This window comes from Fundulus heteroclitus, chromosome 2 (assembly GCF_011125445.2).
Source record: "Fundulus heteroclitus isolate FHET01 chromosome 2, MU-UCD_Fhet_4.1, whole genome shotgun sequence".
Lineage (NCBI taxonomy): Eukaryota > Metazoa > Chordata > Actinopteri > Cyprinodontiformes > Fundulidae > Fundulus > Fundulus heteroclitus.
Window position 1 is genome coordinate 25581436 of NC_046362.1, and position 24785 is coordinate 25606220.

The 24785-nt window shown below is 39.0% G+C and overlaps 1 protein-coding gene across 1 annotated transcript in view; it reads left to right on the top strand.

The window, feature by feature from the left end:
• brsk2a (BR serine/threonine kinase 2a) overlaps window positions 1–24785 on the top strand; it is a 257881-nt gene that overhangs the window by 114303 nt on the left and 118793 nt on the right. Inside the window, exon 2 of the mRNA XM_036151527.1 lies at window positions 21656–21750. Coding sequence (XP_036007420.1) covers window positions 21656–21750 — 95 coding nt within the window. The remainder of the gene's footprint in view (window positions 1–21655; window positions 21751–24785) is intronic.

The following is a 24785-nucleotide window of genomic DNA, read 5'->3' on the forward strand; positions in this document are numbered from 1 at the left end:
CCATGGAATACTGATTTGGTACAATTTTTTGGTACAATTACCCATGGCATTATAGATACAGTCTACTGCCTGTTTTTGACAACAGATATTTTCTAAACCAGTTTGCCAAATAGCCTAATTCTGCTGCTCTTACACAGGTTAGCAACACTAAAAAGGATATAATTCACTTAAAGCAATTCCCCTGAAACCCTTAGTTTTGTTTGTTTGCTCCTAAAGATGCATCTAATGCAACCCATCCAGCTACAGTCTTGCATAAATGCACATATTGTTCCTGCTGAAGTCCCCCTGTTTTCATTCTGAACCCTTTGAAATAGTGAACAAACTTTAGCTGCTTTCCTCTGTTTTTACGACATGTTGATGATTTGGCCTCTAAAATATACATTCTATGTTGTTCCAGTTAATCCTGTGTAGGCTTTGCTTTCAACGTAGGAATGTTCGATAACGTGTTTCAGCTGTGTTGTGTGAACCTCTATCAGTATGCTAGAGCCGTCCCTCTTTTATTATTATTTTTTACCGTTATTAAAGGAAACAGAGCTGTTCACAGTGACATTGTGAAAAAATACTTCAAATCTTAAAATCAGGTAAAATAAAGATTTGTCAGATTAACAAAATAATATGCAGTCTATCATAAAATGTAATTGTTTTGTAAGATGCACAAAAACTTGCTCTGCAAAACGTGGCTGCACTGCTCGCAAGGGAGGCTTCTCACAAAGTCACCGAGGGTAACAAGCATCAGGGGCTGATTTTCCACACTGACTTCAACGCTGAGAATTCAAGTTTTGAAAAGAGATCTGATTGGGACATTACTACTCTAAACACTTTCCTCATTTATAGCTTTTGTAAATGAGACCCTTACAGTGTGTCAAGTGAACAGTTTTGTACTTCAGCACCAATGACTGTTATCTACTTCTGAGGCTGTAGAAGATTTTTGGAGTTTTTCGTTCTCTCAATAAGACGGGCAGGGAGAAATTAAGGTGGAGGCGGGCAGAAAACCACTGTACCAAAGAAAGAATGTGCAGATCATTTTAAGCTACTACTGTACTCATCTATGGTAAATTTTCTGCATTTCAGAAACATTAAAAACTAGATTTTAGAAACATAAGTCCACCCATATCAAAGGTTTCTGACCTAATGCCAATGAGGACTGAAACAAACTCTTTTGCCTATTTACTGACCTCACAAATTCCCCCAGCAACATCAAGCTGTGTGTCTTCTGATCGCAAGCTGGTTGGTCTTTGTCTGCATCCGCTGCTAGCTCGGAGACTCGACAGCAATGCCCCACTGTTATTTATTCAGCCATTACTCGCAAAACAGCAAGCGCCAGACACAAAAGGACTGATTTAAACAGAGCAAAGAGTTTCCGTCTCGTGTCTCACGGGCTCGAAATAGCATGGTATAATTGGAACAGTAACACGCTGTGTCAGTAATAAAAATGAGAACTTTCAGTAGATTTTTTTTTCCTTTTTTTGAATAATTACTTTCCTAAGTGTGTTCAACACGTGTTTGACACTTAAACAAGCTTCTGTAATGACGAGGTGCTGTTCGGCAAACTGTCATCGGTTTCCACCGAGGCTTCCAATGTGCCTGCGATGATACTTGTGTTATTTATAGAGAGGAATAAAAAAAACAGTAAAGGGAAAAACACTTATCTCATCTGTTCTTTTAGTACATGTATAACTCTGTTCTTTCTTTTTTCCTCCCGTCTTGTTGTTAAGGGCAGTAGCGGCCATTTGTATGTGTGAATGTGTGTACAGGTGTTTGTGCTCTGAAGTGGAGCACAGTCCTGCGCTGAGGTGATGTTATGTGAAATCCCTGACATTACGAGAGCAGAGAGGTGTTGGCTTTCCTACTACAGTGTTGTCCTTTAAGCAACAGGGGCTCCGTCGCATGTAGCTATCACCTCTGTCTCGTGTGTCCTCCCTGTCCAACTCTTTTCTCCATCCACTCTTCATTTGACTTCCTTCCTCTGTGTCCTTCCCTCCTTTTCCCCTTGGCTGCTTTCCCTGCTAAAGCCCGGTGCATCTCCTGGCAACAAGGTTGCGGTCTTCTCATGAGTATCAGCATCCCTGACTCTTTAGATCAGCTCTTTTCTAAATAATCCGTGCATGTTTGAATTGGTAATTCATCTAAATTTTGCCCATTTCCTGACTACATTAAAAAAAGAGATCTGTCTGCTAAATCTTGCTTCAGTGTATTTTTTTTTTTTTTCAAATGCATGCCACTAGACTGAGATTCCTGTTCTCTCCGACAGTTTTTTATTGGGGACATTTTTGTGCACGTCTGCAGTAAAACCAGCGTCTGGACAAGATTGCAGTTCTAGCATAAAACGTACCATCTTAGGGGAAGGAAGACAGAATGGGGGTGCGATGGACAGAGAGATCCAAGCAAGAGGGAAGAGAGGAAGTAAAAGTAAAAAGCAAAAGATACAAGACACAAATAAGCAATCTTGTGGGCAGATATGAAAATAATCAGAATAAAAACATGTCGGAGGAATTGTGGAAAAGCCCAAGAGGGAAAATAAATGTAAAAAGGAGCCCCCATCTGGCCGGAATAGGTAATGATACCGTCACCCATCCCACCTCATCCAGATCTTTTTCTCATCTGGTCTTTGGTTGATTAGGACTGAACCCGTAGAAGATGTGCTCCTGTAGGTCAACTGTAGTCATGTATGGCCATCCTGATGTGTTTGTAGATATTTGAAGGACTATTTGCATTCCACCTGCAAATGCTGCTTTTACTTTTAAGACGATTTGCAGCCTTTTCTTCTTCATCTATTTTAGATCCATCTTTGTTTTCTCTTATCTCCAATTCCCCGTGTCTACACTAGAGTCACTGTTATCAGTCTATTTGCATCTATCAGCTCTGCAGAGTTGTTGTTTTTTCTTCCTGTCTGCATACATGTTTTTTTTTTTCTGTCTGCATACGTGGGGTTTGACGTTAGCTCCACACATCCAATGTACACATTTTAGGTTCTGTGCATGCTAATTTAGTTTCTTCAACAACTAAATATGCTTTTCAAATGCAACTAATGCAGCCGTATCCCTGCAGAGGACGGGGATGAACACTGAAGAGGGAGCAGCAGAAGTGATGTCATCTATGCACGCATGTAAGCTCTAGGCCATACCCTCGAGTAAGCACAAGTGACAATCTTACACACAAGTGCTTTCTTCCTAACTGCATCAGCTCAGGTGCATCACCCTTCAACTACTCCTGTCTTTGCCATAGCAACCGCCTCACCGACCCATCCAGACAGATCAACCTTTCGCTTGAACTAGCCCATCTCAGACCACCTTTAACATGCCTTGCAAATTCCTCCCGTCCTAAACTTCTCAACATTTTTTTCATGTTACAGTCCAATTTTTGAATGTATTTTATTGTGCTTTTCTGTGGTTAACCATGACAAAATTATTGATAATTGTAAAAGTGGCTATGCATAATTCCACTCCCCACCACCACACACTCAACCAAAGAAAGCTGAAAGTGTGGCCTGCATCTGTATTCAGAACCCAGTAGTCCGATATTCCTTAAGAAATACAGTTTTACCAGTTGAGAACTACAGTCCACATGTGAGTGACTGAGTGTCTGGTGTTAATAAGAGCATTAATCAGACAGACAGCCAAGAGGACCATGTTGATTCTGGAGGAGTTGCAGAGATCTGAACCTCAAGTGAGAAAGTCTGTTGACAACATAGCTATTGATCTTAACCTTACATCTAGTCTTTCTGCAAAAGTGGCAGCACATTAAGCATTAAAATCCCCTTTTGTAGTTTGCACCAAGTCATGCAAGGAAACCTGGCAAAATATAGAAGGTGCTTTATTGAAGTGTGACCAAAATCTCTGTCGCGAAACAAGTTGGTGGCAGCATCATGTTGGTTGCATTGTTTTCTTCAACAACTAAATATGCTTTTCAAATGCAACTAAACGGAGAACAATGCTGGACGAAAATCTGTTGGAGGGTACAAAAGACCAGGGCAGAGACTCACTTTCCAGCAGGAGAACAACTTAAAGTGCAGACCAAAATCAACTTGAGAATCGGTGGCAAAACTTGGAAATGGATGCGCACAGACACTCTGATATGGCTGAGCTTGAGCTATTTTGCAATTAAGAATGGCCCAAAACTTTTGGTTTCTTGGTGTGTAGAGCTGGTAAGCAAAAGGCTCCGACAGACTTGTTAGTTTGCATTTCTCCGTAACATAAGATCCCAGACTAAAATTACATAGAAGCGTGAAGCTGTAAAGTCGTGAAAATGTTTGAGTGGATATGCATTTTGTCCAATGTGCTGTACGGGTTGGTTTACTGGCACCTGAATTCATCAAGTTTCAAACAGAAAATCTGATGGATGGATAAACAAGTGCCGTAAGCCTAGTGTGTCACGTCTAGGGTCTCTCTGTGGTTTTTCTGGCGACGTTTGTGTCCAAGTTTGTCACAATTTACCTCATTCGTAGATGTTATGGCAGAACTGTCACTTCTGTCCAGTGATGTACAACACGTCTTTATGTATCCTGTGAATACATCCCCTGTGTGCAATGCTACCGTGACAGCTTGATGAGCATGCACGATATATATAAGCACCAACATCAGCGCTGCACATATGTTATTTTTCTGCTCCTCTCAACTGAGGCAAAATACAATGTTGGCTTTGTCTGCAATTTGATCACAAATTGCCCACGCTTGAAATAGGTGATAATTGCATCCCTTTGTGCGTTGGTAAAGAACCCTTGTATCGACTTTAGGCACAAACAGAGATCATGCTGTATGTATATAGCCGGGGCAGACAAAAGCAGCAATGTAGTCCTCATTAGATGGCCGCGTATCAGTGTGAGGCAGCAGGGATGTGAGAGGCGTCGGGCCTGATCAATACGTCTTCAGTCTCTCTGACTGTATCATTATCATTTTAATGACTGCAGTATTTTACCCACTGATAGCCTTTGAGATGAGCAGCACCAGAGGTCTCCAAAAGTTCACAGCTGCTATTGTCTAACAGGGCCTGCATTCAGGTGTTAAGTGATGGCTGCTGACATTTTGAAAGGAGCGAGCAGCTAATGATGAAAACAACGCGGACTTCACGGTTTAATGTTATAGCCACTGCAAAATGGCCAATTTTATTTTGTGTATTTTCTCGTTGATGGTTTATGCAAAAAAAAAATCTGGAGTATTAGTCATGAGCTGCCATTAATATCAGTCTAACCATGATATGTTGATGTGCGATATACAGTTTCTTGCTGATTGATTTATTTTATTTAACAAATAGGATACCCCATTAGATATATATTTATTAGGACATATTTCCATGTTACTGTCTAGTGTTTTATTATTTATCATTGGAAACTACAAAGAAAAATAAATGATCTTGGTTTTACAGATTAAACAAAATATATCAATACATTCTCTAGCTGACACAGTTAGAGGATTGTAGTCTCTAATAGCTCGTATCCCCTGTAGCTGAAATAACTTGAGTCAGACACATCTTGTAACAATCTAGAAAGGTCTCTGAAATTGGCCTTGTGAGATATTTGAGAGGTTTGTTGTATGTACGGCCCATTTCGATTCCCTGTCAAACCATCCCAATGGGATCAAGTTCTGGGGTTTGCCTCTGCCCAGGAATTTCAAAGCAATGCTACACAGGTTCCTGGTCATTTACTGGTGTGGTTTGGATTGTTGTCGTCTTGTAGTGTGACATTCTGCTTAAGCTTTTTTTTTCTAGTTTAAATAAAATATTTAATTCTAAACACTGTATTGTTCTGGTCCCCATATAAATAGTGGTTTATGTCCCTGGAAAAAAAATAATTGTAACGTAGTTGTGTTTAGTATTTTGTCATTCTAATTCCATGAACCTGCTAGGGGAAAGGCAGCATTTGCTGCAAAAAAGCTGTTATTCAGTGAGTATTATCACTGGTTTCAGAGATAGATGATCACAAAGTGCTGAAAAAAGTAACTGTTTATACAAACATGTTTAATTAAACTCATCGTCTAACTTAAAAAGGTCAGACAGTTTTACGGGGTTTTGTCTGCATAATGTTGGTTTTGGCTGAAAGGATGAGAATGATGATGATGATGATGTGTTATTTTACCTTTGTGTGTGTACCTGTGGGCAGCATGCGTACTTCAGGCTCTCTGCATGTATCGACTTGCTCGGTCCCTTATGTGGCCCAGGCTGCCATCAGAGTACAAAGCCCCCTGAAGTTGACTTGAACAAATGCCTCTATCTGCTGTATCTGCATTGGAAATGCATAGACCTGCTGCTGTGATGTCTACTGTACCTTTCGCCTCGTCTTTTTTTGTCTTCTGTGTTTTCAATTAACTTTTCTGGCCAGCCAACGTACTTGTCCAGCTTCCCCGTCTTTTTCTCTTCCAGTTTTATCTTGTTTTACTTGCCATCTTGGCAGGGTTTTCCCCTCGGCTTTGTGAAGACGTCTCACTCTCGGATCACTTTTGTTGTTCGGTGAAACGCCCGGTAAAATGGACCCTCTGTGAATGGCTGTGATATTCTGCTGCGTTTGCTTTCATTTGGCCCTTCTCACAGTGTGTGTGTGTGTGTGTGTGTGTGTGTGTGTGTGTGCACTCTGTATGCAGCTACACTTTTTGACAAGGCAATGTTCCAAGCTCCTGTGACGTAAGCCCAGTCTCTGAGAAAGAAGGCAATCTGGGCATTGGATTGTGGCCAGAATCGCTTTCATTTTCATTCAGCGGTGAGACGTTACACTCTGCTACACATGTGTGCACACAGTCCACGCACGCTCACATATGCATAAACCATGCAGAATCATGGACAATTACATAAGCTGTGGTGTATTCAAGCAGGGTCAATTTGCTGCTTTAGCTGCTTCGCTAGGATTTTGTTTTAGCAGTTGATATTTTCTTGCATCATGCTTCTTATTTACAAACGAGCCCCCCCCCAAAAAAGATGTTAGAAATGCATGATGCAAAAGAAGAGTCATTCTTTCGTACGGCTCTTTATATATTAAGGGGTCTCGGCCCCAAAAAAAAGCAAAGTCTCATATCGAAAGAAGAAAAAAAGAAAATGTATGAAGTAGAGGAAAAGCATTGACTGGTCCCAGAGTAAGTGTTAAGTGGGCTAAGTCAAACATCACCTTAAAGTTGAAAAGGTTAAAATAGACGGAGAGGGACTCTGCCTTTGGATGAGAATATATATTCCCCTGACATGCAGCTGAGATGCAGACGTGGCTCTGAACAATGAGCTAGTTGCTGCTGAGGCATTGATTTAGCCAGAAGAGTGGCTCAATTTATCCTCCTCCTTGACAGAGGTGTCAACAACATCACCGGTGGCTGCCGGGGTGATTACCAGTGCTTTACTCCCACCATCCACAGTTTGTTGTATATTCTGCTGCTCCACACTCCGCACTCACTCCAACCTTTCCTTGTCAAATGTCCGTCCTCCTGGGACCTTCATTGGTCTGATCTACTAGACTCGTATGCAGAACAAGGACTCCTACTGAAAACGCCCTGTAGTGGTTCCAGTTAGATGCTTTTCCACTATTCTTGCTTGGATTTAAAAAGCAATGACCAAGCAGTATGAACATGTTGTAAGTTAAGATGGTGAAATGTATGAAATTGTTTTGTATATGTTGGAATTAATAAAAAAAACTTCTAAAGCCTTCTAAAGACAAGCCAAGTGGACTGACTAGTTGCCACACTGTAGTATTATGTCCAGCAGAGATGTTACCAAGGTGAGGCTCATAGCTGACCTGCCAAAAAATGAGTAAACTACAGTTTTTTTCTTTTTTTTCTTGGTTCTAATATGCATTGTAGATACTCACTGATCACTTTTTAATGGAATACTCACTAGTGTTGGGTTGTCAAATCTTCATGGTAAAGATTTAACAAGTTCTCGCAAACATTCCTTGGAGATCTAAGTACATATTAAACTGATGGCATCATGCAGCTGCTTATCCATAATGTGAATCTCCTGTTTCACCACAGCACAAACGCACTCTGTTGGATTAAGATCTGGCAGTGGGGGAGAGCAGCTCATTGTCAAGCCACTAATTTACAATGACTTAGTTTTGTGACATGATGCATTGTCATGCTGGAAGCAGCCATCAGAAGATGGGTACACTGTGGTCATAAAGGGATGGACATGGTCAGCAATGGCACTAAGGTAGGCTGGTGGTATTTAAACAATATTCAGTTAGTGCTGGTAAGATCAAATTGTCCCAAGAAAATATTCTCTACATGATTACACCACCAACAACAGCCGTGAACTCTCAATGAGAGATGTTGCCATTCTTTCCTGTTGTTTATGTCAAATTCTCACCATACAATCTGAAAGTCGTAGCTAAATTGAAGTTTCAGAGGACCAAAATCAACTTTATTTGCCAAATTTGTGGATACAAACCGGAAATTTGACTTAAATGCTCGCATTATTAAAAAAAAAGTCATACAAGTAACTGTAAACAGACCAACTACAATCTATAACAGAAATCTATAACACGTTTCTGGTCTGTTACCGTCCGAATCTGGTGAGCACGTGCAAACAGCATCTTGTTACCTGTTTTTAGTTGACAAATGACAACAAGTTTTTCCTTCTGCATCTGTAGCTCATTTGCTTTAAACTAAAAAGTGTTGCACGTTGAGAGATTGTTTTCTGCATAACTTGGTTTTGTTGAGTGGTAATTTCAGCTACTGTTTCTTTTTGTTGTTTCAAACCAGTCTGCCCATTGTCTTCTCACCTGTTGTCATTAACATGGAATTTTTATCCACATGCCATCTGCTAACTGGATTTTCTCTACCATTCTCACAATTCTCTGTAAACAGAAGAGATAGCTGTGCATGATAATCTCAGAAGATCAGCAGCTTCTCCAAAAAAGTTTACAAAAGAAAACAACTGGACTTCAGTTCTTGTAGATTAACATTTAGCATTAACAAAAACAGCATGGCACTAATGCTAACAATGGCACAAGACAAGCATGGCTCACAATCCATTTCTCAAGAGAATTTTAGGCGAACTCTTAGAGTGCTGCAAAAAAAGTCTGAATCAGACGTGCTTCTATCTGTTGGTTTGTAGTGAATTAACCAGGCGACACAAAATGTAATGTTGTCATACGCTGATGCTGGCTATAGCTAAGAGAAAGGAAAAGTTGCTAACTAGCACTAACCACAGATCAGTAACAGGGTGAGGTTTTCATTAATGTGTTGATTTTTCCCCCCCTACATATGAGACTAAGAAATACTTGGTTACATGCATGAAGGTGTGAATTGTCTTGAAACTGAGTGGCCATCTGGCTTAATGCTGAACTGTGTGTTTTTGAAAGCTGAAATCTGAGTCCTCCTCTGTTTAGAGATGGTTTTTCTCTTTTGACATAAATGGCTTCCTTCACCTCTCTCTCACACCATCTAACTTCTCTGTATGTGCTATTTAGATCTGTAGAATGGCATTACATCTTAAAAGCTTGGAACGTCTCCCTCATTAGCTTTAAATTGAGACAAGATGTTTTTAACTGCAAAAACAAGTCGAGTAGTTTTTTTTTTTTAACCTTTTTATGATTGGCCTTTTCCAGCACTTTCTGAAAAATTTGGACCGACCGATCTGTCAACAACAACCATACTAAACTCAAAGTTGCTTAAATTCTTTTCCCCATTTGATGATCAATTTAATCTTCAGCAAGTTTTCTTTATCACATCCAGATACCTGAATGCATTGTGTTGCTAGTATATGTCCCTTCTATTTGTTTTAATAAGACACTGAACCGGTGTACCTAATAAAGACCTCAGTGGGTATAGTCACAAACTGATTCAGGGCCGGCAGTTATTGTTATTGTTGAGCATGAAATAGAGAAATGTTTTTACAAATTTTGTCAGATTATCGACAGATCTTAGTATGACCTAATGACTTTACATTTGCAGCAATGGGTTTTCCACCCACTTCATTCATTTTGACTAAGTAGGTTTTAGGTACTACTTGTCTGTGCGGTAATAGTGTTTTTTGTCAAGCAGTTTTGTTCCACACTTATTGAAAATAAACAACTCCACCACAAAAACCTTCAAGGAGGATCTTGCTTGTCAGTGTTTTGCAACCTGTTGAGTTTTAATCTGCAAAAGTGTGTGTGATATTGTCACACAGCAGGAAGCTGGCCCCTCAGATTTCAAACACTAATCCACTACGGCATTATTGGTCTCTCTACATCGGGCCACGAAACATCTTATTGACCAGGCTGGTGTGGGTTTTGCTGCCCTTGGACAGTTCTTCCTACTGCTAGACCCAGTTGTTCTTTACTTATTAAATAAAGGTCTTTCAAGCACCATCTTATATTGGGGGATCTTTGTTTGATCAGGTCACTTTCCACTCAGGGAAACTACAATATGTGTGGGTGCCCAAACTTTCTTCTCTGCCCCCAAAGCAGTTTGGCAGCTCCCTAATTGGCAATTAAACTTCAATCAACAAATGAAGATGTAGCGCCATGTTGAATTAGAGCCAATATCCTCTTCCATACGCAAGCCAATCTCTGCCAGACACATATTTGCCTGCAAATTAAGGCTCTGAACATGAGAGAGCTCGAGTTGCTTGATAAGAGCCAAATAACATCCTGCCATTGTCTTCAGCCACCGTTCCAACTTGGATCCAGCTTCCTGACTTCTCTTGATGTGGGCAAATAAATTTGCTCGTGTACTTCCTGGATGGGCTTTGACCATCCATTTCAATCTTCCTTCTGATGAGAGGTGGTTAATCAAGACGGGCTGATTAGAACTCATCTCACTGACGTCTGTTCCGGCTAGATCCAGGGTTCATAATGAAGATGTTGCATAGACAACCCGAAGCTGTTAATTAATGAAATAACTCAAGTCGAATCATAGATGAGGAAGGTTTGATTAATTGCTTCTACACTTTTTTTTTTTTTTTTTTTTTTTCTGGCCCACACAGTTGGCCTGCTTGCATGACATTTGTGCCAAAATCTGCTCTGCTCGCTAGTGTCGGTGGGTAAAATAACACCCAAAAGAGCACATTTGTGCTACCAGCATTACTTTCTGTGGTTACAGCATGGTTTTGCAATATTACCCAGTCAGGTGTTTAATAATTCATATTCTCATACTGTGGGTTACCTAACACATGACAGTCAGGCAGTACACAGCTCTTGGAGGAGGCTCTTCTTACGGCAAAGCCTGTCAGAAAGTCCTCGCCAAAGCATCTCATTTGACTTCCATCTCCTTGGAGGAATGTGTCGCTTCATGTTTAGCAAACCGATACCGTCAAAAAGTGACACTGTCATGTAAAGCTGGCGATGTGTTTTTATTATTATTATTTGTTTTTGTGATCGTCTCGTCTTGGCAAGTTGGGGCATGTGTTTGCAGTTTTGTGCTGCATGTGTTTGTGCACATGTTTGTCCCGTCTTCAGCTGCTGCATTGGGGCATGGTGTGGCTAATTAAAAGAATCCTGCTTGCATTATTCATGAGGCTGTAATTATACATTCCTTTTGCTGATCCACAGCCAGAGACATTAAAAATAGATCTGAGTCTCTGTGCCCCACCCTCCTAGGCCCCATATTCTCTCTGTGTTTTGACTAGGCTCTCTCAGCATCTCTCTATGTATCTGTCCTTATCAGTGCGCCTCCATCTCCCTGTCACTGGCCTCATTGTCGGAGCCCTCTTTTCGTTGCTTTCCATCTCTCCTCTCATCTCCTCCGCAGAGTCTTCGTTCATGCTCACACTGATGTTCCTGTTTGGGATTCAGGCGGGAACATTCGCTTGACAGGGTCTGTCCCGCTCGGCTCTGTCACCTGACCCCCAGTCACATCAGGCCAGAATGCAAACTTGAGTATTTAGAATTGGCGATGACATGTCCACAGAGAGGTTTAGCTGAGATGGCCTTTGCCATCTCCGATCAAAGTAATGGGAACATTTTCTCCCGAACAATTAAATCTACACGCACACACACAAAAAAAAAGGTAGCTTGTTGGGTACTTTAAAGTTGTCTGATGTTTCAAATCCACACTGGAAGGAGGTGCGAAAGCAAAAGCACCTCGGTAACTTTCTTTCAGTGAAAAAATAAATCATTTGAAACTTTAAGAGCCATTTTTTGCCGTGCAATCTATTTTTAGTTACTTCTGGCAATGTGACTTGTTTTCCTGGCTGACGGAAGCAAATGTTCCAGGCTTCTGATGTCCAGCATACAGATGATGAGGCACATTTACATTCTGATGAGGATTATACTGAAAGGGGACTCTGTTTTTACCAACTAAGTTCATCATTTATATTTTACTCCCTTCAGGGGATGCTCACAATTGTTTCGATATGTGTTTCAGAGTATGAGGAGTAGATGACTGTCTTGAAACCAGAACCTCATTATGTCAACACACTCTTCACTTGTGTTACTCAATGCTGCGATCTGTGCATCATTGTCATGTGTCCCGCACATTCAGTTCACAAGACAAAATGCTTGAACAAGTGGCTAATGCTCACTTCCTGTACTTTTGAATATACATTTATATCGGGTGAATGAGCTTTGGTGTGAGAGAACTGTTAATTTGGAGGTAGGAGCATTAATGAGCTTTGATATTTTTGAGGTTTTTATTTTTTCCCCATTTCATCTTTAAATTTTTTTGGTCATTAATAGTTTTGGTCAGAGAACTTTCCCTTCAATGCCATTTTTGCCCAGTCTCTTTCTTATTTCTGCATTGTGAACGCTGACCTTCATATTGTTTTTGATTCTTCTGTCGTCTCCTCTATGAGCTGTTGATGAACTCTTGGAGTCATTTTGGTCAGTCGGCTACTCCCTGGGATGCTACATCGCTGATACATGTTTTCCATTTGTGGACAGTAACTTTGGCTGTAAGTCGCTGGATTCCCAAAGACTATTTCTGGACTGGGAGATGTTGATGTCTTATTTTTTTTGCTTTGTTGTCAGACGTGTTTTATTAGACTGACCTTTTTTTCTGGCAGTGATTAAGTCTGGATGAAAATAATTGCGGTTTGCCAAAAAAATTGGTTAATCACAGTTGAATGATGATTCATACGAGGGAGCAGAGTTATTTTATACCAACTGGGTTGGCTTGGTTTAGATTTTTTTTTCCACTTTTTAATACATGAAATCCTAATTTAAATTTTTTGTGTCTTCTCTCTGGCTGACGTCAACATTTGTTTGATCTGAGACATTTAAGTGGGACAAAAAAGGAAAACCAGCAGAAATCTGTAAGCACATAAGTGCTCTTGCAGTGCTTTGTATTCAAAACATTGACTTTGAATTCAACTCTTACACAATCTATACCAGAGTAGTTAGAGAATAAGACTAGATTAGGAATATACTTTCGGTCCCACAATGGGCAAAATTATCAACTGTGATGAGAGCAACTTGGGTTACTTAATATCTTACCTATGATGATCAGTAATTTCTAATGACATTACACAATGTTCCAGTCTTTCGCCTTTTTTTTGTTTGTTTTGTTTTTTTAGTATTTTGCCTGTGGCACCGTCCTTAGTGTATATTTTATCAAACATTATACATTTTTCATGTCGCACATTTATGCCTATGGTTTGATTGATTTTAAAACCCATGCATTGTTTCATTTGCATTTTAGTCGCTTGTTAAAAAAAAAAAAAACTGTTTTTAAAATGAGCTGAACAGCTGAAGGTTTATGTCTTTTGATCAGGGAAATGACTTGTAAAGGAGCTGTGGAGCAAATATATTATTTTACACAGGCTAAATAAACAGCTTCTTTATGCATGCGTCAGTGTGCATCCCTTCTCGCTCCAGCACTCCAGGGCTAAACTGCTCTTCCTGCTTTTGAAGATGCTGACGTTGTTGCTGTTGCTTTGCCTTGTAGAGTCTACAGGGGAATTCAGCATGGGAAGACTAACGTCATGGCTGACTGAAAATGTTAAGAGTGGAGGAAGGGAAGAAACTGTAATTTGGTAAAATATGAGATGAAAGGAGCAGTCAGTGAGAGGCATAGGCTGAAACTGCTGAGTCGTGAGTTGACAATGCTCTATTCTACATGACTTTGCACTAGTTTTGTATGCATATATATTCTTTTTCTGTGTGTTTGTGTGGGTGTTAAGGTTATGAAATATAGATGTAAAGATTTAGGACAAAAATTCCTTGTCTCTTTTGACAATTAAAAAGATAGAGCGAAATACTGCTCTTAGAAAAAAAGCTTATCCATTATCAAATACTTCAGCATACCAGGTAGATTAAGCACTGCAATTACACAGTTTAAAAATTAATATCCAACTGATAGGAAATGTTAAATAAGATTACTATTTTAATTGACACTTATGAGTAAGAAGATTTATTTGTATTATTTGTTTGTGGCTGGTGCTTTATCATAACTAATAGCTGTCACTAAAATAGTATTCCATAGCTTAAAAGTAAAACATTGCTGTTGTAATCAAGTCCTACCAAAAAAAAGGTAAAAAACAAAGCAACTGGACTTGTTTTCCGTAGTTGAAGACGTTTCGCTTCCTCTCCCGGAAGCTTTCTCAATTCAAAAAGTTGTTTTTGTCAAACATAACTTAAAAAACATTGTTATTTAACCTATATTTTCATTAAAATCAGGTACCTGTCTTTAACGTGAACCAACTCTTTAGTAATTTTATTTTAGAAAGTGAGGCGTTTGTATAGACACATTGAAATAAAGCATTTATTTTTGCCGATAATGGCTTTTAACCTAAAGGAAAAAAAAAAACATTAATAGAAAAAAAGACATGTTGGCCTACAATAATGTATTTCTATGTACCTTAAAGCATATCCAATTAATACTTATTCAGGACTCCTTTTGTCTAAATTGCATCAATGCAGTGTGGCATGGAGGCTCAGCTGCGGCTCTGCTGAGGTGGTAAGGTAACTCAGCAGCCTTCAGCTAGGCTGCTTTGTTGACTCTAGTGTCCCATCTTCCCCTTCACAATATACAATGAATTCGTTATGGGGTTGGTGTTAACATGGCTCAGTAATGCCATGGTAATTAAAGTGGGTGCTCATGTGTTTTGCTGCGCTGACAGAAACCAAGTCCTGCAGAAAAAGAAACTGCTGATCTGACTTTAGACTTTAAACAATAAAAAAAGCAGTTGGCTCACTTCAAAATATTACATGGCAATTGTGATATTAGGAAACTTCACTCTTGACTTCAGGCAACTTTCTCTTTAACAATCAGGGACCTTGATTCTTTAAATTGAACTGAAAAGAGGACTTTGAACCGATGAACAGCTATCCAGTCATGTTTGTCTTTAGCCTAGGAAAGAAGCTTCTGATGTTGTGTCTCTTCTTTAGGGGTGGTTTAATGCATAATTTTTAGCCCCATGTCCTTGGTGCTTGTGTGAAGGCTGTTGAGGCACAGACTCAAGCTGCAGTTCAACACCATGTGAATTTACCCAAAACTCTTAAATGGACTTCCCTTCACAATTCTCTGCATTAAGGCTGTGGTTTTCCCCATTTCAATGTACCTTTTTCTACCACATTTGCTTTGGTAGAGGCTGGTGAAGCACAGCACTCAGCGAACAGCTAGCATCTCTGTCATTAACTTTTTGTGGCTTTCTTTGTGGATGACCTTAATGACTGTCTGGACAACTGTCAAGTCAGCAGTCTTCCCTATATTTGTGTGAGAGGGAATCACCCTTTCCTTTCTTGTACTTCCACTATATGGGCTTCCTTTGTTTTTATGTTATTTTGAGAGTCTTGATCAATTTAGTTTGTTCACTTCTCTTCTCAATCATGATTTAATTTTTATTTTCTTTCTGAATCCCTTTGATTTTCTGTGAATGTGCCGTATAAATAAGTTTTCATAACATGGTTCGTCAGCTGTTTGGCATAATGATAAAAATAAAAAAGAATAAATGTAATGTGTGTTTACTGAGTGCAAATAAAAGATACTAAATGTGTTGGGCAAACTACTGAAATAAAATATCTCTTCAGTGCTATTTTTATCAGTAACATCTGTACATAAATAAGAAATATTGCACATGATGTGATTCCCAATAGTAGCAAATCCTTCCTCTTACCGTGCTGTAAAGGATTCCCACATCTTGCTCCGTGAGCTTTTCATATGGCTGGAGAAAGCAGCAGGAATAAGCCCTCGCACCACGCTGGATTTCCTGTTGAATGCTGATTCCAGGGCAGAGCAGTAGTCCTGACGTAGAGCATTCAGGGTTAGAGAGCAGAAATGGAAAGCAGATCACAGATCTGCGCCTAAGGGCAATGAGCTTCTCAGAGCCGGCGCCTCAGGGAGAGAATGCTAAGCCAGCATAAGCTATTACCATCTGCCAGCAATGGTTTAGCACCTTTGAAACAGCAAGTTCAAAAGTCAGAGAGGCGGCCAAGTGAGAGCATCTCTTTCTGATCCCGTGCTCTCCAGATGTTGGTTTGGCTTCTAGATAGACATTAATCCAGTAAGGGTCCTTAAACACAATGATGCTGGTCCGTGTGCGTTTTTAAGGATGCTTTCTGGTCAGCAGGTTTCAAACTGCAGTCATTTTGTTACTTGCTCTTAAATAAACTAGTATTACGGCTTAATCTTTCTTCTGAGGTTGTGATCTTCACATCTGCCTTTTCAAGGTTGACAATTTAAGGAAAAGGTAGATAATTGGGAGCATACAGATACCAATGCCAGGTATACAAGAATTGCCTACAGCAATTTAAATATTAGATAGAAATAGCTAAAAGGAAATTTGCATCTTTACCACATGTTGATAAATTTTCATAAATGCTATTGTGTAAAATAATCGGAACTGCTAAAGAAAGGGCCATTCATTTTTATGGAGATTAATTCCCTGTTCCCTTAAGATGCTGCATTAGATCCCTTCAAAATATCCACGCAAGCCAAAAAAAGATAGAAGTCGTGCTTAGTTAAGTTCAATGGAGAAAGTTTCATTGTTCAAAAAGTTTCAACTAGACGCTGTCTCCAGGAATAAACTGAGGGACCCTTTAGGGATATTTTTCAGGACAGCGTGTTCAGCAGTGATACTCTTCCATGAATCAAAATAACTTATGAAGACACAGCAAAGTGGGACGAGAAGCTCATTACAAAATCAGTGATGGCACATGGCTATGTGGAAGAGGAAGAGGTCCACTGGAATAATGTGCTTTAGTTTCTGACTTATTTGGTGGGATGTTTGAACCTTATGCATATTTTGGTGTGGCTCTGCAGCTGATGAGAAGACATGATAATGTAAAACTAAAACAACTTTGTTACTTATTGCTATACATTTTCAAACTCTTGGTTAACATATTAAGCTCAGATTAGCTTTTTTTTTTTAAAAACAACAACTTTTTAATCATACCTTATGTGTCGAAAGCTGCAGAGGGATAATCGAAACTACGACTTTTAAGCAGCAGAGCACCACTTTCTTTGGGCTTTGATGCTCTGAACCATAGAGCAATGTTCTTTTGTCTTTTCAACCAGCAGTCCCTCATATTAAATCATTAATCACAAGGAGACAACGCATTACAGGGACAGGACAGATTTTGGAGGAGGGCATAGAGTGAAAGACATCAATACACGATGGCATCATAAACTTCACAGGACAGTCTGGTGTTTTCCCACATAACCTTCTTCTTCTTCTGTAATATGCCACCATATTATTTCATAGCTTACCTACCGTTCTGGAAATATTTTCATGCTGACATCATGCCCTTTTTTAGTTAAATTTATTCATGTTTTATAACTCCAGGTTTTTAATCAGACGTTATTCCCATACCTGTTGGAAGTTCATCTCTTTAGTATGCAGAGCCCCGTGTTTCAGTGGTTGAAATAAAAATGGAGAATTAAATCAGAAGCTGCTTCATGAACATCTGTTGTCAATTCATTTATTATTACCTGAGCAATTAGAGACGTAACATGTCTGGAATTGATTTGGAATCTCTTCCTGTGAACCTAGAATAAAGTACCTTTTATAAAAAGTATTTCTAGAGCTTCCTCCTTTTCACGACCACAAATCTTTATATTCTTAATTGGGATTATATGTCACAGTCCAACCCTAAGCAGAAGATATTAGAGATATGAAATAAAACTGAGATGTGCTTTCTTTTTTTTATTGTTACAAATAAGTCAGAAAAAGTTTAAATTCATGGGGTGTAACTACATTTGACAGGCGTTGTGCAAATATCACAGGTCAGGATTAGAAAATGTAAGAAATGAAAGAGACTTGTTAAAATAGTTTAACCTTGGCAGACAACCAGAATAACTCAACAGCATACAGTCAAGATTGGTTATTTTTCAAATGTTTAGGTTATTGAATTTCACAAATCTTGCTAGTGTGTATACGGTTGATTTATTAACACACTGATGACAACAGTACCTCAAGGAGGAAATTATGCGCATGGTTGTTTGTGTACTATCAAACTGCTCTCTCCATCCAGGAGTGGAAAGGCCAACATGGTCTTTAAAATGATCATTCATTTTAAAGTTGAGGGTAACTTGGTTTACATCACACAAGGACAATGGCCATTAATAATCCTGCAAAGGATATTTAGGAGTGAAATATTCTCTAGTTGCTATTTTGATATGACAGTGAGTTAAATTACATAAATTATTCGTGTCCAATCAATTCTAATTTCTTCTTATTAAGTGACTTTAAATTCGGAAAGAAAAAAATCCACACAACAGCTTTAAACTTTCAAATACCAGCCACACACACGGTCATCATGATCGCTGACAACTGCAATCTTTTCTGATCCTTTGGCAAGGTTCTGATTCTTTGAGATCAGCTGCAGCTTTACATTCAAATACATAAGTTAAAAGACAACTTACTCCATGTTGACTCCAAAAAAGATCCAAATGAAACCCTAGTGTTACTGAGAGCTTTGCCTATATCCTCTCTCTATGCAACCACTCCTCCCTGAGCTTACTGTGTTCATCCAGAGCTAGAGTCTAACAGGTTAGCGCTCTAACACACCTCCGCATCGCAAACAAAACACATTTCCATCAGCTGTTCTTTTTATGAAGTGTCAGATTTGTCATGCTAACTCTTATTTTAAATGTTCTAAAACTACCTTACTCTATCCACTTATTTTTAAGGGATAGTGTTTATGTGTCTTCTGTCTCAAAGCAACCATAGATCTTCTCTTATTGTGCTCTGAACTTCCTTGTAGTTCACAAAGTGATTGTAAAGTCATAATGTGCTGTGTTCCCTCTGCACATTTTTGTCTTCCTAATGTGCCCTCTGCTCAGGAAAGCCCGGCTCTGTGGAAAGATGGATAGTGAGGCAAATAATTCTGTTAACTTTTCAGGCGTTTGCAGACATATTTTCTCTTTTAATGTGTTTATCATGACTCATGAGGTTCTCTATAGCGGCCATTAACATATGATTATCATCTCAAAGCTAATGGCTTTGTCTGTTGTTCTCTTCTTCCTGAATCTTTTTCCTTTTTTTTTTACACCTTTAATGTTCCAACTCTTACTGCTTCCTTCCTATTTCTGTCATTTTCTCTCTCATGCTTTCACTCTTCCGTGCGATTCCACGTTCTGCCCTGCAGCTCTTCAACATCCCAGACTGAAGCCTTACTCCCACACAATGCTCTCCATTATTGCTTAATTATCTGTGGCCTGCCATTTGAATAATGTGCAATCTCTTAATCTCTTTAACATTTGCTTTTGCTTGCTGTTATTTTTATTTCCTTCTAATTTTCATTGTTATCCCCTGCTGCCGATTCCATTCATTCTCTTATCTTGTGACGTCCGTAAAGCGTCAGAAAACGTCTTCGCATTACTCCATGCTTCACTTCCTCCTTAAAGCCAATCGAGTCTCTTGCCAGTTCATAAAAATGTGAAGAACAGAGTCAGAACACCATGTGAGAAGTTACAACTTGGGTTGGTAAAATTGTGGTAAAGTAGAAGTGTAAGTTTTTGACTACTGAAGCCAAATGACATAAAATAACCAAAGATAACCATTATATCTACTCATTGCAACCATGTCTCCATACATGAACTGAAGCAGCAACCTATTGTTACAATTTAAACACATTTGATAGAAAAATCTTGCTAAAGAAACCAATCCCAACTTGACAAGGGCAGAGCAGAATAATAAGAGGCACAATATTTGATTTTAACTAGTCCTTCGTTATCATTTTTTACTTTTCCATGGTGGCAGTACTTTTACCGAACACTGGACAACATTTTATAGCCGAGTGGAAACTAAAGGCCTTGCCATGTCACTGAATTAAGTTGTAGTTACTGTACGGAGACTGTGCTTGAGATGTAAAGTAGTTTAAATCTTTAGCATTCAGGCTTAAATTTCAATTCTATACTTGATACACGTAGGGAGATTTTGACCGTCACACCACATGTCTGTCTACTGATATATGTTGTTAGATGTGAATTATTGTCTGACCCTAGGTATGCACACGCTATCCCTGCACCACCCGTGCACCCCCAGGAATTATTTGTTTGCTTTGTATAACTTAAAATTTGCCTTTTTTTAATATTTTGTTACTAGTAGCCATTGATTAAGACAACTTATTATATTATTGGAAGACATAAAGGTGTTCCAGACAAAATTTGTAGTTGATGTTAAGAGCTTCAGAAAATATTGTTCTAATGGTTTTTGAAAGCACAATAACAGTAAGTTTTGGCTCTTTGCAAGTGAAGTGTAAAGAAATTAAATATTTTAAAACTTTTGCTTGTGTTTTACTTGAATCCACTTTTGTTGTTTTTCCTTTAAATTCTTTCTGTCTGTAAGATCTATAAAATGATTACCTTTATAAACTTCTGTTGTCCTCAAGCCTCTTGAGCACCATGGCGCTGCAAGATAATCTATTGAAATCATGGACGGGCATGTGTTTTACATGGTTGCATTTGTTTCAGTTTGTAAAAACGCATCTTATTGACTTTTTTTTTAATGTGTATGGAACTGCGTAGTCCCTGCAGAAAATCAATTGGTGCTGTTTTCGTGGTTCTTCCCGTATCAAATGCACACGCTGCTTTGTTCCCGTGAAACTGCGCTCATTGCTGCGTTCCTAGCTGTTTTCTTCACTATATGTCACTGATCCTTTTACTGACGATATCTAGGGACATTAGTTAAAGCAGAGCAGCAAAGGTGCTTTTGTGGTTCCGTAGCAAACCACAGGATTTGTTTTAGATCTGATGTAATATTTGTACAGAGAATCCCGGTAGAACACCAAAGACTCGAGTCTTTTTGCATGTGTTGTAAAGTAAAAGGTTATACTCACAGCTACTTTGTTGGAATATGGCATTGTAATTTATTTCCCTCTGCTTTATGCAATTACAGTTTAGTGTAATGGTCAATAATTAGCTCTGTTCAGTACAGGGCCATTGCTTTTTAAAGCTGTTTTTTTTCTTACTTTAGATTGCAATTGTTTTCCATTGGTTTGGCACATTGCAGGAATCGATAGCCGACAATAAACACTCCCTTTATGACTCAAATAAACCTCAGATGGGTAGTTAGTTTAAGTAACTGTGTTCACTCCTGAAGTCATGGGCATTTTGAACATGAGTTTACAGGCCATTTTACATGTCTCCGGTCAATACACATTATTAGTTTTAGCAAAAACATAATAATTGTCCCCACATTGCTGTTTAATCTTCAGGTTTATAGCTCCAAGTTCCCTTGCTATCTAGGTCCTATTCTACACGGGTTTGAACAAGGATCAGCCTGTTCATTGTAGCCATTCTTTTGCCATATATCAAAGAGCAGAGACGGTATTATTTAGTACTTACCCTTTTTGTGACCGGATTGTTTTGTTCTCTTCTCACAGGGTTGGTAAAGCTTGGAGTGCACTGTGTTACATGCCAGAAGGTTGCCATAAAGATTGTCAACCGGGAGAAGCTCAGCGAGTCAGTACTAATGAAGGTAAGGTTCCACATTTAAGCTTGTTACTTTTTAAGGTCTAAACCAGTAGGACCTGAGATACATAATAGTTAAATATAGGATATCTTAATGTATTGCATTAAGAAACTCACAGCAACATGTTCATGCTGCTGAAGGTTTTTTCGTCTTAGTTTTTTTTCTTTTTTTTTGCCATGTCCTCTGGGAACAAAGTAAACATAAAGGGCTCTTATCAGTTATTAGATTTTATATATAAAAAAAAAAAACGTTCCAAGGTTAACAAGTTATTCAGTACAATGGATCTATGTTTAACCATTTCCCCTATGTCCTTATTTTTTTTTTTTTTGTCGCAAATCTTACGCTGTTGCATAATGATGGATTATGATTCAGGTCTAATGCGCAGGAAGGGCCAAGCTGATACCATCTGATCTCACCGAAAAACACAGCAACAGATTTAACATCATGGGATGTGCTGAAATGATGTGGGGCAGGAAAACAAGTCCTTTAAATGAGAAATCTGCCATCGATTCCCAAGTTTTTTTTTTTTTACTGTAGATTTTTGACTTTTGTTATCTGTCACGGTTGGACTTATTCAGTGTTTCACAAGTTCACAGTTTATGGTTGTTAATAAAAAAAAAGAGTTTATTATTGATTCCTACACTTCTAAAGAATCCCATTTTATTAAGGGAATTAAATTATCTATTTGAAATGTAACTGCTATTGAAGTCCCAGTAAAAAAACTTTTTTTTTTCTTGTCAATATCTGCTAGATACTAAAAGTTTACAGCTAAGAGTTTACAGCCAGGTTTAGTTGCAAGTTGTTCTCTGGAATACAGTTACTAATGACTGAGGTGTTGCTTTGCAGCATTCACCCTGCATGACACCTGTGTGTGTGTGTGTGCGTGTGTCGCATGGTGAGCCCTGAGCTGTCTCCATCCTTCCCCAGAATAGTACGGGAACACGCAACTGTATTCAACTTTTTTTTTTTTTTTTGTCGGATTCACTGTAACTGATGGAGAAGAACTGCTACAACGGTTAAAACTATTTAAAGTTGGGTTCTTCACATTGTCTCTGCATGGACATATACAGGTACATCTAAAAAAAAATAGAATGTTGTAAAAAAGTAAAATATTTTTTTGTCACTCGTTTCAGAAAGTGAAACTCATACAGATTTATGACACACTGAGCAAAATATCTCAACCTTGAAATTCGGGGGTTGGCTGCATCACGCATGTGTGTCTCTGTGTGTTTTGCTGCAGGACGGGCTGTTGCCTTTCACAAAATGCATGGCGTCATGATATTTATTTATTTTGTGAAAACGATTAAACAGCAGCACATAAGCCAGAAAGTTAAGCCTTGGGTGCAAATGGCTATTCCATATAGTGCATTGGTTCCAAGCATAGCTTTAAAATAGTTGGACAATAGTTTAGAGTACTCATCTCAAAGCTCTGATCTCAGTCTCCATATAGGAAATGTGATTAAGGTGCCTTACATATCTTACTCTGTTAAACCAGTTTTATCTGGAGGAATTGGCTAAAATTCAGGAATTGTGGAAGGATACCCAAAACACTTTACTCGAGTCACACAGTTTAAAAGAAAGCCCTCCTTATAAAATTGCTGACCACTGCCCCCTATCAGATGACCATGTGTAGTTACAAATTTAGATAATTTGTTGTTAATATGGTTTTAAGGTAGGAGGTTTAATGTTTCAGTTATTTGCACCATGTATTTATTTAGTCTTAAAGTCCTTTTTGGGTCTTTCGTAGCGTGCTGCTCCTTTCTCTATAAACAACAGAGAGTAAAAAAATTCCTGAAATTCTGTTTTGGCTTTGCATACTTGTGTTTCGCCCCAAAATGTTCGGTGGCTCCATCTGGCCATTGCTCTTAAACCTTTCCGGTGGCATTCCTGCAGATAAAAGACTTCAAACTTGATCACCAATAACCTGTGACTGTTTAGGGTAACCTGAAGCTGAGAAAACAGTCAGCAGCAGCACAACTCTGCCAAATCAAACCCACATACATAGACCCCTGCGTCGTTTCTCATTTAGGACAGCTGTAGTGTTGATTTCATGCATTTCTGTTACTACCTTCAGCCATGGACTGTTCTGAAACAAATCTTCTCTGTTATCTTTGGATCGTTTGCATCTAGAAGTCACAGAGTTCCTAAGCAGAATCAAGATTTTTACGGTAGATTATTCATTTCAGCAAATTTATCGTCCGATTTGTGCTGTTTGAAAATAAAGGAAGCTGGAAGAACTGCTTGTGGTCTAACGGAATAACGGCTTTCAAGGCGTTTAAGCAGCAACTTTAAATCCATTTCAGTTAAAGCTTAAATAATCATCTGTAGCTTCATTAGGTGTCACGATAATTTAGCAAGTGTCAGAAACTGTGATTGCCATGAGCACTCTATAAAATCTTGAGACTCCACTTACCGCAGTGTTTCTCTTTAAGTAAGTCGTTTTTCTGTTGCTATTTCTCCTAACATCCCAGGACTCCAGCTGGGCAGCTTCATTCAATGTCCGTTCAAAATAGTCATTATGTGAAATTGTCTCGCGTGTAGATGGGATGGCTATAATAAACCTGGAGAGAGAAAGGAGATGGAGGAATATTTTACAAGATGCTCCAAGTTGACAATGTTCTTTCGCAGGACACAAGCAGAGAGAAGTGCTCACTGTAATTGTTGGCTCATGAGCTGGAAAGCTGAAAGCGAATGGACTTGCCCACATCACAGGTCATCTGAAATTGGAATTTCCCTTAGTCTTGCTTCATTTCATGCAGAAACACCATTAGACTTCAGATGAAAAGCTCTTTGTGCTCGAATGTTGCCGTTTGATCAACATTCTGTATGAATCAACTTCTTGCTGTGGTTAAGTCTCACACAGTGCTTTTTTTTTTTTTTTTTTGCACTCCCTTCACTGCTTCGTTCTAGAAATAACGCCTTTCCTGTCTCTCTCTGCACTCAACATGCAGTCAAGTATTTCCATGAAGGAAAAGACGGGCCTTTTTCTGTTGCCTTTGCTCTGACAGAAGTATTATTAGGTGTAGCAGAAGTGGTTGATG